The 13,670-nt window shown below is 40.0% G+C and overlaps 1 protein-coding gene across 2 annotated transcripts in view; it reads left to right on the forward strand.

The window, feature by feature from the left end:
* The first annotated feature begins 3,214 nt into the window (after positions 1–3,214).
* Positions 3,215–13,670, forward strand: part of UTP20 (UTP20 small subunit processome component) — a 79,641-nt gene continuing 69,185 nt past the window's right edge. For both annotated transcript variants that reach the window (XM_016223172.2, XM_016223173.2), the window contains exons 1-8: positions 3,215–3,335; positions 4,265–4,345; positions 7,627–7,693; positions 7,810–7,942; positions 8,398–8,586; positions 11,635–11,716; positions 12,291–12,428; positions 12,878–13,033. In XM_016223172.2, coding sequence (XP_016078658.2) covers positions 3,291–3,335; positions 4,265–4,345; positions 7,627–7,693; positions 7,810–7,942; positions 8,398–8,586; positions 11,635–11,716; positions 12,291–12,428; positions 12,878–13,033 — 891 coding nt within the window. In that variant the 5' untranslated portion in view covers positions 3,215–3,290. The remainder of the gene's footprint in view (positions 3,336–4,264; positions 4,346–7,626; positions 7,694–7,809; positions 7,943–8,397; positions 8,587–11,634; positions 11,717–12,290; positions 12,429–12,877; positions 13,034–13,670) is intronic.

Genomic DNA, 13,670 nt, shown 5'->3' on the forward strand with positions numbered 1-13,670 from the left:
TGGGTTCAAGGGATGCACTGGTGATACCAAGTTGAAAACGTGCATAGTTTCTGCCCTTAAAGAACCTCAGGTAGCCAGATAGCAGAGAATAAATGGTCACTTATTTACCCACTCAGCAGACATTTATTCCATGCTCCATGTGCCAACACAATACCTTCAAAGACTGGTATTATCATCGCCTCCATCAATAGATCAGAGAGTTGGGTCTCAGAAGGTTAAGTAACTTGTCAAAGGTTGTGCAGTTATGGCACCTGGCACCATTCTAAGCACCTTTCATCTGTTAGTTTATTTACTCTGCAAAACAATTCCCTTTGAGGTAGGTACTTTTGTTAGCTCCATTTCACATATAAGGAAATGATGCTCAGAGAGATAAGTAACTTCTCCAAGGTCACACCACTCATAAATGGTAGAGCTGGGGTTCAAACCCAGGCAATATGGTTCCAACATCCATGCTTTTAACCACCATGTTTTATTGCTAAGTTGTTCAACCAGTATTGTCAATGTATCAAAATCAGATGAGTAAAAATGTAATACGTAACTTGTGTCAGTCCTTTTAGTGTCCTTGATTTATACTTTTCTCTCCACTCTTTATTGTCCAGTTAACTCTATTACCAAAAATAAATAACAGAGAAGGAAAAGAACACAATTATCTGGGAGTGATTTTGGCAATAGGTTGGGACCATTGCTTAGAGTGGGGGCTCTTACCTTCAGGTAACTTCAGACTTCTAATTTCTGAAATCACCTATCTGTTTTAACATGAATGAGCTTATCTGCATTTTTCTGAGAAGCTCTACGGCTTTCTAAGACTTCTTTAAAGGATCTGTGACATAAAAAGAGAAGAACCACCTAAAGAATGGGAAAAGATAAAAAGCCAATTAGTCTACTGCAAGCTAGCCAAACATTGGATACTTCTATATTTATTATTAAAAAACAAAATCCATGAATGCTATGGAGCCATTAAAAATATTTACAACAACCCTGGGATTACACAGGAAATCTTGATGCTGTAATGCTAACAACAATATAAAGTGTTATGTCTATGTTACTTCACCTGATTCCCTCCTCAATCCATGCATATTTCGCTTCCTTGCCTCCACACTGGACTGCATTTGCTAAAGTCACCTTCACCTTGCTGGATCCAGCAGCTACTTCTCTATCCTCAGGACAGTTGGCCTCTGGCTCTGTTCTGGTGCCATTTCTCACTGGTCCATTTCTCACTGGCTCTTTCCCAGTCACCTTCTTGGCCACTGCTAATGGTTGGAGCACTCCACGGTTACACTTAGGTCTTCTCCTCTCCTTTGTCTTTTCATCGCTCTCTCCCTAAGTGATCTCCATTTCCATGGTTTTAAGTACTTCACACTTTCAGGAAAGTGCAAGTAAGGTATTTAATTCACACCACTTGCCTGATCTCCACAGGGAGCTCTAAGCAGGAATGTATTCAGTTGTCTACTTAACATCTCTCCTTGGCTACCTAAGATGTAAACACCTCAGACTAAATATTTCCAAAGAGAATTATTACTATTATTCATATTATTATTGTCTATGTTTTCAGCTCATAGAAGAGTGCATGGCCCACAGTAGACTCTTAAAAGCATCTGTTGAATGAATAAGTGAAAGAAATATATATAGTATACACACACACACATACACAGGGCTGTTTGTACAATTATTTTTAACAACATGACATTAGAGTAGTGGGGAAAACACCAAAATGTTAATGGTTGTGCATGAAATAAGATTTTTCTTTAAAACTCTATTTTATTTAGAGCATAGTGGTTAAGAATATCAGACTTGGAAGCTGAGTGACCTCCGCAGGACTGCCACTTACCTTGCTTTCTTCACATGCCAAAGGGGCTTAAAAATAGGTACCTCCTTTATATTCATGTAGCACTCACAGTGTGCTTGAGAAATAGAGTGAAGAAGTAAAATGGAGTCACTATTGTCAAGCGCTCAATTACTAAAATCAAGTAGTTGAAGATACGAGGAAAGGCTGCATCAATGTCTGCATATACAACAAACCTCCAGATAACCCTCTGATTGCCCCCCGCCCCCCCCCCCAAGGACTCAGGAAAGAATGGTCGCAGATCCAGGCCAGCCGAGGACAATCATCCAGACCAGGGATCAGCTACAGGTTCACCATCTCTCATCAATCCAGAGGCTAAGGACACAGGACTGATTCTTCTCAAGAATGTACTTGGCACTATAAGAACCCCTGGCTTTTCTTTCTTTTTCAGGACACTCTGGGTATTGCCCACTTGTATTTTCTGTTTGCAAACCCTGAGAATCTTGAATAAATCTTTATCACATTAGGTAAGTGGTGGTGAGTGTTAGCTTATAATAATGACAAACGTTTTCTTTTACAATAAAAACACACATTTTCCAAGAGACATATGAAAAAATGCTCAAAGTCACTAATCATCAGAGAGATGCAAATTAAAACCACACCTGTCAGAATGGCTCCATCAACAAATCAACAAAACAACAAACAATGAGTGGATAAAAAAGCTGTGGGACATTCACACCCTGGAATACTACGCAGCTGTAAAAAAGAAGGGTCTCTTACTCTTTGGCAGAGCATGGAGGGACCTGGAGAGTATGATGCTAAGTGAAATAAGCCAGTTAGAGAAAGACAAATACCACATGGTCTCACTCATAGGTAGAATATAATAAACAAAATAAACTGATGAACAAAATAGATCCAGAGACAGAAGCATGGAACAGACTGAGGGATCTCAGAGGGAAGGTGGGGGTGGGGGAGCGGGTGGGGAGAGATTAACCAAAGAACTTATACGCTTATATGCATAACCCATGGACACAGACATTGGTATGGGGAAGGCCTGGGAGCGGGTGGATGCGGGGTGCAGGGGATCAATGAGGGGGGAAAAGGGACATCTGCAATACTTTCAACAACAAAAACAAATTAATAAAATTTTAAAAGCAAAAACAAAAACAACAAAAAAAAACCCACACACATTTTCCTTATAGACTTTAACTAAACAGTAAAAAAACTTGGCCCACATACCCGCCAGCAGGCGCCTCCGCCTCCCGGCTCCCCGGCCCCGCCCCCAGGCCGCGCCTGCGCCGTCCCCTTCTTCCTCCCACGTGACCCTCCCCGGCTCCTCCCCGTCTCCAACATGGCGGCCTCCAGGCGCACGGGCCGCACGTGAGAAAGAACTTGGACAGCGGGGAATCCGAGAGCGCCAGTGTGTCCGCCAGTTTCCGCTCATCACGTTCCGTCGCACCCCTTCCACCCTTCCCCGGGCCCTCGTGGGCCGCTGCCCTCCGCAGTCATGAAGACAAAGCCCGTGTCCCACAAGACCGAGAACACACACCGGGTGAGCGAGGGAGCCTGGGCCGGGAGCCGGGAGTCCCGGCGTCTCTCAGCCGTGGCCGTGGGGGCTGCCGTGTTCTGGGCCGAGCATGAGTCACTCGCCCGGAGGCTCTGGCTAGAAAGGGGCACTCTCCGGGTGTCGTAAACATGGGGGTGGGGAGGAAGGCTGGAAGCAGATGTCGCCCGTAGCGTGTGGAGTCTGGAGTGCCCGGGAGTCCCCTTCAGCCCGGAGTTCAGTTCCCTCCGACAGACTGATTCTTTGGAGCTGTTCTCTCCCCTGCTGTTTTATCTTTAAAGGCCAGACTAGGGGGCGGGCAGGTGGGAGAATACGAGTGATTTCCAGCCTTTGGCTCCTACACCGCTTTCTCCGTTCGTCCCTTGAGAGTTCCTTCGTTCTGGTGCAACCTTAGGTTTGTTCATGTTTAGAAACACTGTGATTGCAGCGACTTAGCCAGGCCCCTGGGCTGTTAGAGGGGCGTGAAACCCGACGGTAGATCTAGCGAGGCTGCACCGCCAGCTTTCCCTTAGGTCCCCCACAGTCTGGCCTGGAAGTTTTATTTGAAATGACATAACTGAAAGAACTTGTGCAAACATATCCATAGCTATTATCTTTGCATAGTAGCGCAGTGCGTTTGTTTAAAGCTCCGTGTCTTTCCATTTGTTTTTACACTTTTGATTTATCAGTGACACCTACTTTTAGTGCCCAAACTCAATTATACATTTTATGATTGAAAATAAAGTCAAGTTGCAAGCGAAGCATACCGTTATTATGTAATGATGGTGCATGAGGAGGTTTATGGAAGCCTTAACATTTCTACTTTCAAGAGGAAATTGTCCACATGTAATTATTGTACAGCATTCAAACCGATACTCAAGATGTGATAAGTATTAAATGATGATGTATCTTAAATATGCTCCTCCCCTCCCCCGCAGTTTCTTACATTTGCCGAACGATTGGGGAATGTGAATATCGATATTATTCACCGGATCGATAGAACTGCAAGCTACGATGAGGTAAGAGAATGTTATACGAGCCAGGCTTCCAAGTATTCATAGTCAGTGTTTCAGTCTTTCCTCTTAGAAGTGGATTGCTTTTCAAGCCATTCCTTTATGAACATGAAGTGCGTGATACCTGTCTAATACAATAGCCACCTGACAAATTAGATTTAAATTAAATTAAAATTCAAGTGCTCAGTAGTCATATGTGGCTAGTTGCTATCATATTGGACAAGTGCAGATATAAAACATTTCCATCGTTGCAGAAAGTTCTATTGGGTGATGCCGTATTAGACAGTGAGCTGATACTCAGGTGGCTTCTGTGATTCCAGCCTCTTCCATATTCTAAGGCTACAATTTTAGAGGTTTTGAGCAAGTCACTTTCCTGGGGCTTAGTTTCCTCTTTTATAAAAAGAAAGGGGCTAAAACCACATAATTTTTTCCACTTGTAACCATGCTCTAGCTCGGTCACACCTCTACTCAAAAATCTTGCCTTTTGTTGCTTCAAGTAAGTATTTCTCTGCTAGCCTTTTAAAGTCCTGTATGTGTGCATTCAGTTTGGGGATTCATAGTCCTTAACTATTCGTCGCTTCGCTCTGGTTGGATTCTGCTCACTCTTCTTTGAATGCCTTGTCTCCAATGGGTGAATTCAGCGTGTTAAATGATCTTATCTAGGTAATCACATAATGCTTTGGGAACTCACAGTCAAGGGAGCCTAACCTAAACTATTTGGGGGTGTAGGGTGGGGTGTCAAAAACGATAATGTAGTTAAAATGATACCTGAATTTAGTCTTGTTGTGCCTACAGTGGTATCTTGGTTTTTGAACGTCTCCATTGACGAACATTTTGGTTTAGGAACTCCCTAAACCCAGAAGTAAATGCTTCAGTTTTTGAACCCGCCTCCAAAGTTGAACACACCACACTGCTTCCGCTGAGTGCAAGAGCCTGAGGTCTAGCTGTCGGCTGTTCATCCCTCGGTTTTCAAACGTTTCAGAACTCGAATGGTCTCTGGAACAGATTACATTAGAAAACCGAGGTACCACTATAGGTTTTAGCATGGCAAAGAGGACAGAAAAGGCTGTTTAGGCTGAGGAAGAAGCTATATAAAAGATAGAGGCTAGAGAATGCATATCTTGTTCAGGAAACTACAAAGCAGTTCATTGTGGTTATCACTGTATGTAGGGGTGTGTGTGTGTGTGTGTGTGTGTGTGTGTGTGTGTGTGTGCTGATGGTGACTGGAATGGGGGATGGGAGTGCCTAGTGAGAGAAAGCAGAAGGGATAGTCAAGGATCGTAAAGAACTTCATATGTCAAGCTAAGTTTGGATTTTATCCTGAAGCTATGGGATATCATTCGAGGATTGTAAGGCAGGGGAGTAAGTGACGTGACATTTAAGCTTTAGATCTCTCTGGCTTTAGTGTGGAGGAAGAGGAGGACTGGAGTTGGGGTAACCAGTTGTGAGGATTTGGTACTTATTTAAGTAAATGATTATGGCAGCAGCAGTCAAATGGAAAGAGGGAAGGATTCCAGAGATATTAGATAAGTAGAATCGATAGGGCTTGTGACCTGCTGGATATGCAGGGAGGAAGGAAATGGGGTTAACTTTTTTGGTTTCAACAATTAGGTGGTTGAGGATGTTATTCATCAAGATAGATTTATAGGAAGAGGAGCATGGGATTGGTTTTGTTTGGGGCTTGTTCAGTTTGATATACCGGTGGCCATCCAAATGATGGTATCCAAAAAATACTTGGATGTATGAATCTGGTGACTTCAGAGGTAGAATTACAGATTCAACATTCAGCATATGGTTAATAGTTTAAGCCACAGGAGAGGTTGAAAGTACTAAAGGATTGAGTGTTCAATGAGCAGAGAAGAGGGCCTAGAACAGGATCCTGGGTTGGATGGTCAAGAATGGCCTCAATCAGATGTCTGGCCATTGACTGGGACTTGTTGGTCTAGGTTTTCCTTGTAGCTACTTGTTCTCCAATAAGCTAAACTAGGCTTCTTTTCATGATGGCAGAACCTTTCCAAGAGAAACAGAAACTTCAAAGTCTCTTAAAGACTAGTTCTGGCAGTCGCAGGATCATTTCCATTACATGTTATTGGTCAAAATAAGTCATTAGGCCAGGCCAGATTCAGGGGGTGAGGAAATAGACTGTGTCTCTTGGGGTAGGGGCTGTGAGTCACATTGCAAAGGGACAGGGACACAGTTATCACGAATGGTTAACATGTGCCAGTCACAGTGCTAGGCTAGGAATGCCTTCAACATTTAGGTTTTAAACTGTTAGATGTATTTCCCTTCTGCCTTAAGAGATACTGAACACAATTTAATTGGATTCTTTTTCTTCCTTTCTATTCTCTGTAACTATTGATTTTATTTCATTTTTATTTTTTAAAGATTTCCAAAGCACACTGTAAAGATTTACCTTTTTTTGAGATTGAGGAGGACCTGGCATGCTGTTTGTGTATGTGCTTAAGCTTTCTCTCTCTCTCTGTCTGTCTCGTCACTGTCTCGCTGTCTTTCTCTGTGTACGTATATATGTGTATGTATATATATATATATATATATATATATATATACACACACATATATTTATCCATAACCTTATGGAACACTTTGGTATTTTCTATTTTGTTTCCATTTTATTCGTCTGTCATTTGCATTTTATATGTTCAAAACAACCAAATAGTGGTGTGATGGAAAAGCATATCATATTTGTTTATATATGTGTACATATACATACACATGTATATACACATGTATGGTAATAATGTGTTGGTTTTACCTTTCAGAGTACAGAGTAATATATAAAGAATGTAGTGATGAACTTAGACAAATGCATTATCTCAACCCTCCACTCCTGTTGCCAAGGAAACGGATACTGGCAATTTGGTAGAAGTGTATTCCTCCATGCTTTTTTCTCATACAAATATGTGTGAACATTGGGAGAGGTCTTTTTTAAAAACGAAAAATTGGATCCTGCTATACACTTGACTGTGACTTTTATCACTTTGGGGGGTATATCATCAACATCCTTCCTGTTCAGTATACAATAGATCTTTTTAATTGCCCCATAATATACCTTGGTATGTATAGACCACAAGTTATTCCAGTCATTTTCCTGTGTTGGGTATTTAGGCTGTTTTATGTTCTCTCCTCCACTACAGTAAAAGTTGTTGTTTTTTTAACTCTTGACTATCATCATTGTCTTAAGATATTAGTATATCACTATTCTTATTTACTCTGATTACAGTTTGTCTTTGAATTGCCTGATTAATGGACTGTTTTAATCTTGACAGGAGGTTGAAACCTACTTTTTCGAGGGTCTGCTGAAATGGAGAGAACTGAACCTTACGGAACACTTTGGTATTTTCTATTTTGTTTCTATTTTATTCGTCTGTCATTTGCACTTTATATGTTCAAAACAACCAAATAGTGGTATGATGGAAAAGCAGAACATTTTTTTTTTTCCTTTCATCCAGGGAAATTTTACAAAGAAGTTATTGACAGATGTCAATCATTCAATCAGCTGGTCTATCATCAAAACGAGATAGTTCAGAGTTTGAAGACTCATCTGCAAATCAGGAACAGTTTTGCTTATCAACCCCTTTTGGAGTAAGTAGCATGTTGAGAGAAAGGTCAGAGACATTTGTCTGAATTTTCTGAATGGTTGTGTTTTATAGTACATATGCCTTAGATCTGATGTTTGTAATTTAAAAATAAGAATTTACCTTTTCTGTTAGTCTGAATCTCAGTGCATGGCCATAAAGCAGAATCTTAGGTATATACTTTTTTGCTTTTGTTTTATACTTTTAAGAGAGCCCCATTTTTCTTTGATAAAATAGGAATGATTGACCATAATTTGGATGAAATGCACCTTCTTTCTCTGGCCTGATTTCTTTGCTGAACTCTTAAAATGTGAAAAACTTTAAACATTCGAGACTTGATTCAGAAGGTTTAATTAATCCTGTCATCATAGGGATCAGCTATCATTTATGAAATAGACTTTCAGTATTTGTTTTTTGGTCTATATGTCTCACAGACATTACTTTTTCTTATTTTTAATCCAGTTTGGTTGTACAGTTGGCACGAGATCTGCAGACAGACTTCTACCCACATTTTCAGGATTTTTTTCTAACTATCACCTCAATCCTGGAGACTCAGGACACGGAGTTGTTAGAATGGGCTTTCACTTCGCTGTCATATCTTTACAAGTACCTGTGGAGGCTCATGGTGAAGGACATGCCCAGTATATACAGGTGATCCTTTTCTCTCTAATATGCGGGTTTATGTTTTTTCTTCTTTTAATTTCTATTACATTTTATTGACAATTCAGTGCTGTTGAGGTAAGTTAATAAAGTTATACAACCATCTCCACAATCCAGTTTAGGAACTTTCCCATCATCTGCAAAGGATTTCTCAAGCCTGTTTGCAGTCAGTCCTGTTTCCCATGCGCATTAGTTCTGAGAACAAAAGCAATGTTTGCGTGTTCAGTGTTCAAGACTGTCTCTGTGAAAACAACTGTGTGCTTGAGGGCTCAAAATAGAGTGATCCTCTGCAATAATGAGAATTTTTAGCATTTAAGTTTTGTAAGTTTTTATGTTTTGGTCAAGGGCAGGGCAGTTTTTATTAATACTGACAACCGGGAGAAAATTTCCGACTCTTTACTTGTATTTAGTTAAAACATGACTAAAACCTATCATGTGTATCTGCTGACATGGTTACCTGACTCTAGTATGTTCCTTAATTGCCTTTTCCCTGGCTTCTGTCTGACTCCAAACTATTTTTCTAGCCCAGTCTCTGGTTAATTCCTTATATAAAGTTGGTTCTCCAGCCAAAGTGGTTCACAGTCCACTTCTCCAGTCTGCGTTGACCTGATCTTCTCATATCCAACTATTGAAATCATATCCACCTCCCTATTAAAGCCTGGCTTGGATTCCATAACCTCCATTGATATTCCCGGACGCCTTAGCCAGAAGTAGAAGCTTTGTATTCAACCCCTTTGGCATTCCATACCACTTACATTATAGGACTTCTGTTAATAATTATTTGTTCATAATGTAATGGTATCCTCTCAAACCTGTAAACTCTTCCAGAACATTGTCTTATGCCTGGCCAGCATGGCGCAGTGGTTGAGCATCGACCTAGGATCCAGGAGATTGCAGTTCGATTCCCATTCAGGGCACATGCCCAGGTTTTGGGCTCAGTCCTCAGCAAGGGGTATGCTAGAGGCAGCCGATCAGTGACTCTCATCACTGATGTTCCTATCCTTCTCCCTTCCTCTCTCTGAAATAAATAAATAAATAAATAAAATACAATAAAAACCCCCACATCATCTTAAATATCTACACTTCCTCAATGCCTATCATACTTAGTAAGTCAAAAGAGACACTCAGAACTTGTTAGCAAATGTGAACAGAAAGAGAATGAATTTCTTAATAGCTGTTTGTTTAAAATAAGGGAAAGATTGTTCGTAATCTATTTCCATCTGGGACTTGATGGAATTTTCCATTTGGTGTCCTGATTATTTCTATATACTTTCATTGCCACATGAATACATAGATTAATTCTTCTCCTCCCCCACCACATAGGTGTGAGTATGGGATAAGACTGTAGATTTTGTTTTTGTGTCACCCCCCCTTGGCCTTACTGTCCTTTGAACAAAGAATGAGAAAGAAAGATTTTTCCAGCCTTCACTAGTTCTCTCTGAAGCTTTTGATCAAATGTATTAGAAACCAAGGTTACTTCATTAAAAACCAACGAGCTCTTGGATATATTATTTATTTGGTTCCTTGAGTTCTGCTAATTTTATATCTCCTAAGTCAGGCTCTCTGGGTCTAAATTTATTTGCTTTTAGTATGACATTTTCAACAACCTGGATATTTTCGATTGAGTATTACGGAAACCAAAGTCAGTACATTCCCATTCAAGCCAGTGCTTCATTCATTCATGTGTTTCGTAATATGTACTCAGTGCCAGGCCCTGTTTGGTTGTCCAGTTTCTAATAGTGATGCCACCATTCTCCCCATCAGTGAGACGTGGTGCCTCAGGGACGTCTCTGACCAGTGTCTTCAAGGACTCCAGAGCCTCTTAATTCTGTTATTCATGCACTCAATCAATTCAGTGAATTGAACACTGTCTGTGTGTCAGGCTCTTGAGATACTGTCACAAATAAAACATAAAAATCCTCATCTTTCGAAATTTATATTTTAGCAGGGAGAGAATATCTTGGGCACGTACCTGGCTTGCATAGGGATTGGCAAGGAAGCCTGGGTGGTTGAGCATCTTGTATAAGGGAGAATAATTAGGTGATATCAGGGTCATGGTAGGTAGGGGGCCAGATCCCAGAGGGCCTTGTTGACACTGTTAGGTCCTTGGTTCCATTGCAGGGACTCTGGAAATGTTTCTTGGGTCCACCCTTTGGCATTCCCCTCTGTCACCACCCTCTTCCATGGCCTTACTCTGCCAAGCTTGTGTGGCTTGTGCTGCTTCCTAGTTGGACCGCCAGCCTCTCCTTCTTTTATTTAATCCCATACATTGCTGCCAAATTAATCTTTCTGAAAATATTCATTTCTTTTCCATTCATTATTAGTACCTGCTATGAGCAAGGAACTGTTAGGTAATAGGGATATGGCAAAGATGGGAAGATATATTCCATGCTCTCCTTTCGTTAGGGAGACCAATTTAAACAGTGATTGTACAAATAATTACTTATAGCTACATGGCTCTCTGCCCTTGAGCAGGTTGATTAGGCTTTCAGCCTCAATTTCATTATCTGTAGAATGGGGATAGTAATATTCCCTACCGTACAGAGTTGTGCTATTAGATGAAGTAACACAGAGGAAGTGCTTACATAGATGAAAGCTAGAGTCCAAACTCCTCTGCTTGGTGTTCGGAGCTACCTGTTTACCAGGCAGCTTTATCTGCAACTGCCTTCCCCCGACCAGCCACCTCCTTGTTATCTTTTGACCGTGATCATTTCTGCGTGCTCTGTATTTGATCTCGCTTTTATCCCTAGTGATATGCACTTTGGTATTCACCTGAATTCTTATTGTTCAGGGCTCACTACAAGTTTCAACTCCTTTAAGTCCAGCACCACCAATTCTTGCTACTTAACTTCTGTGACCTTCAGTCTTCTGTCCCGGCATGTGGGTGTCTTAGTAATGAAATGAGATTTTAAACTTGTTTTATACCTGTTGCATATTCCTTGCATACCTAGTACAGTGTTAGCTGGACATACAGGTGATGTGTAGTGCATCCTTATTAAAATTATAATTATTAAACATGTCTTATTTTCTCCTTCATAGGATGTATAGTACACTCCTGGCTCATAAAAAACTACATATAAGAAATTTTGCTGCTGAAAGCTTTACTTTTTTGATGAGAAAGGTTAGTTTGGTATTTTATATGTTTATTGCCCATTAATCCTCAAAAATCTGATGAACAAAAGCTGATGTCTTTTATAGTGTGTGTGTGTGTGTGTGTGTGTGTGTGTGTGTGTGTGTGTGTGTGTGTAAAAGTACCCCCTAATTCAAGCCAATAAATACATGAACAGTGAGATTAACAGGAATTTTTATAATGATTTCTTGGAAGGAACTGATTGCATAGTGTCATTTGTGTTGGTTTCCATAGTAAAGTTTTATTGGAGTGTTTTGTAATAAAACCACATTAGTATTAAATGACTCTTATATTCATAAAATATATGACTTTCTATAAAAGATAGAATGTTTCCTTATGTAGTTTTTCTTGGTACATTCCTTATACCAAGGAATTACTCTCTCGTGTACATTACAAGTGTTAGCATACTATTAGAGTAGTTTGAGATCATTACAAGCGTCTGTTCCTTTTAGAATTTTGTCCTAATTATACTTAAATATGAATCTGTAGATTAGCAAGTAAGATTTCTTCATTTGGATATGTTTATGTTTTAAAAACAATTTTCCTTTTACATTTTGTGTTTTAGGTTTCTGATAAAAACGAACTTTTCAATTTAATGTTTCTTGATCTTGATGAACATCCAGAAAAGGTAGAAGGAGTTGGACAGTTGCTCTTTGAAATGTGCAAAGGAGTGAGAAATATGTTTCACTCCTGTACAGGGAAGGTAAATAACCTGGAGAAAAACTTTCAGTTAGTGTGAAAGGGATTAAAAAGAAAGCAGAAAAGATTTACTGAAATAATGGACAAGAGGTTGCTGAGAATGAATAGCATATGGGGAATGTTAAGGCTTTGATAGCAGTGTTTACGTAATGTGGGCTCTGGATCAGTAGGTATTTTTACTTACAAGATCATTGCTCTCTTCATCCTGAATCCTAGAAGGTAGCATCAATTGATTAATGAGCAAAGATGGATGTGGAGGGGGCAGCTGGATGTAAAATTCCCATCTAGTTTGGAAATTCCTTTTAAGACAGGTAACCATCAGAGCTGCCATATCCTTCATTATTCCTAGATTCAATTTTAAGGTAGCTCATACAATTAGAGTGGGGAATCACAGTGTAATACTTAAAACTAAGGGTTTACTTGTTCATTTTAATGACCCTTGAATTCCCACAGGCAGTGAAGCTAATTTTGCAAAAGCTAGGACCAGTTACTGAAACAGAAACTCAACTACCATGGATTTTAGTTGGAGAAACACTAAAGAACATGGCCAAATCCACTGCGTTCTACATCTATAAGGAGCATTTTGGTATATTTTTTGAATGTTTGCAAGTGAGTTCTAATTTTTCAAGATTTGTATGTAATAAGGAGTCAAAGAGTTGATTGTTCTGGATCGTTTAGCAGACCACTCCTGGAGATTGTGTATTATAATTGTCCTTACACTCTTCCACACTTACTAGGATTTTCCTTCCCTCAACCCCCTGTACTGTTTTTATTGATTTGATACTTTGAGATACAGCAGAGCATAGTGGTTCAGAGAGCAAGCTTTGCAGCCAGGCTGCCTGTGTTTGAATCTTGGCTTTGTCTCTTATTACTAGTATGACTTGTGAAAGTTATTTAAGCCTCTATTCCCCTCTCTTTTCATCTGATAAATGGGGTAATAATATTTCCTCCTTCATGGTTGCCATGCTGATTGTAAGGAAATGCTTATAAAGAACTTAACAACAGTGCACTCAAAAATGTTAACCGTTATTATCCTTAGTGACGCCCAGTAAATGTGTCTTTTTCTTTCAAAGCAAAAGTATGTGAAAATTTTGAACTGCTTCACACAGTATTTTTATTGTCAGGTTAATAGATGAGTTGGGTATTTTATAGTTATTCTCTCTGTTAAATATTTTCTTTCAAATTAAATTCTTTGTTGCTGAGCCAGTGTGGCTCAGGGGTTGAGCATCGACCTAGGATCCAGGAG

The sequence above is a fragment of the Miniopterus natalensis genome, chromosome 2 (assembly GCF_054644295.1).
Source record: "Miniopterus natalensis isolate mMinNat1 chromosome 2, mMinNat1.hap1, whole genome shotgun sequence".
In the NCBI taxonomy this organism is placed as follows: domain Eukaryota; kingdom Metazoa; phylum Chordata; class Mammalia; order Chiroptera; family Miniopteridae; genus Miniopterus; species Miniopterus natalensis.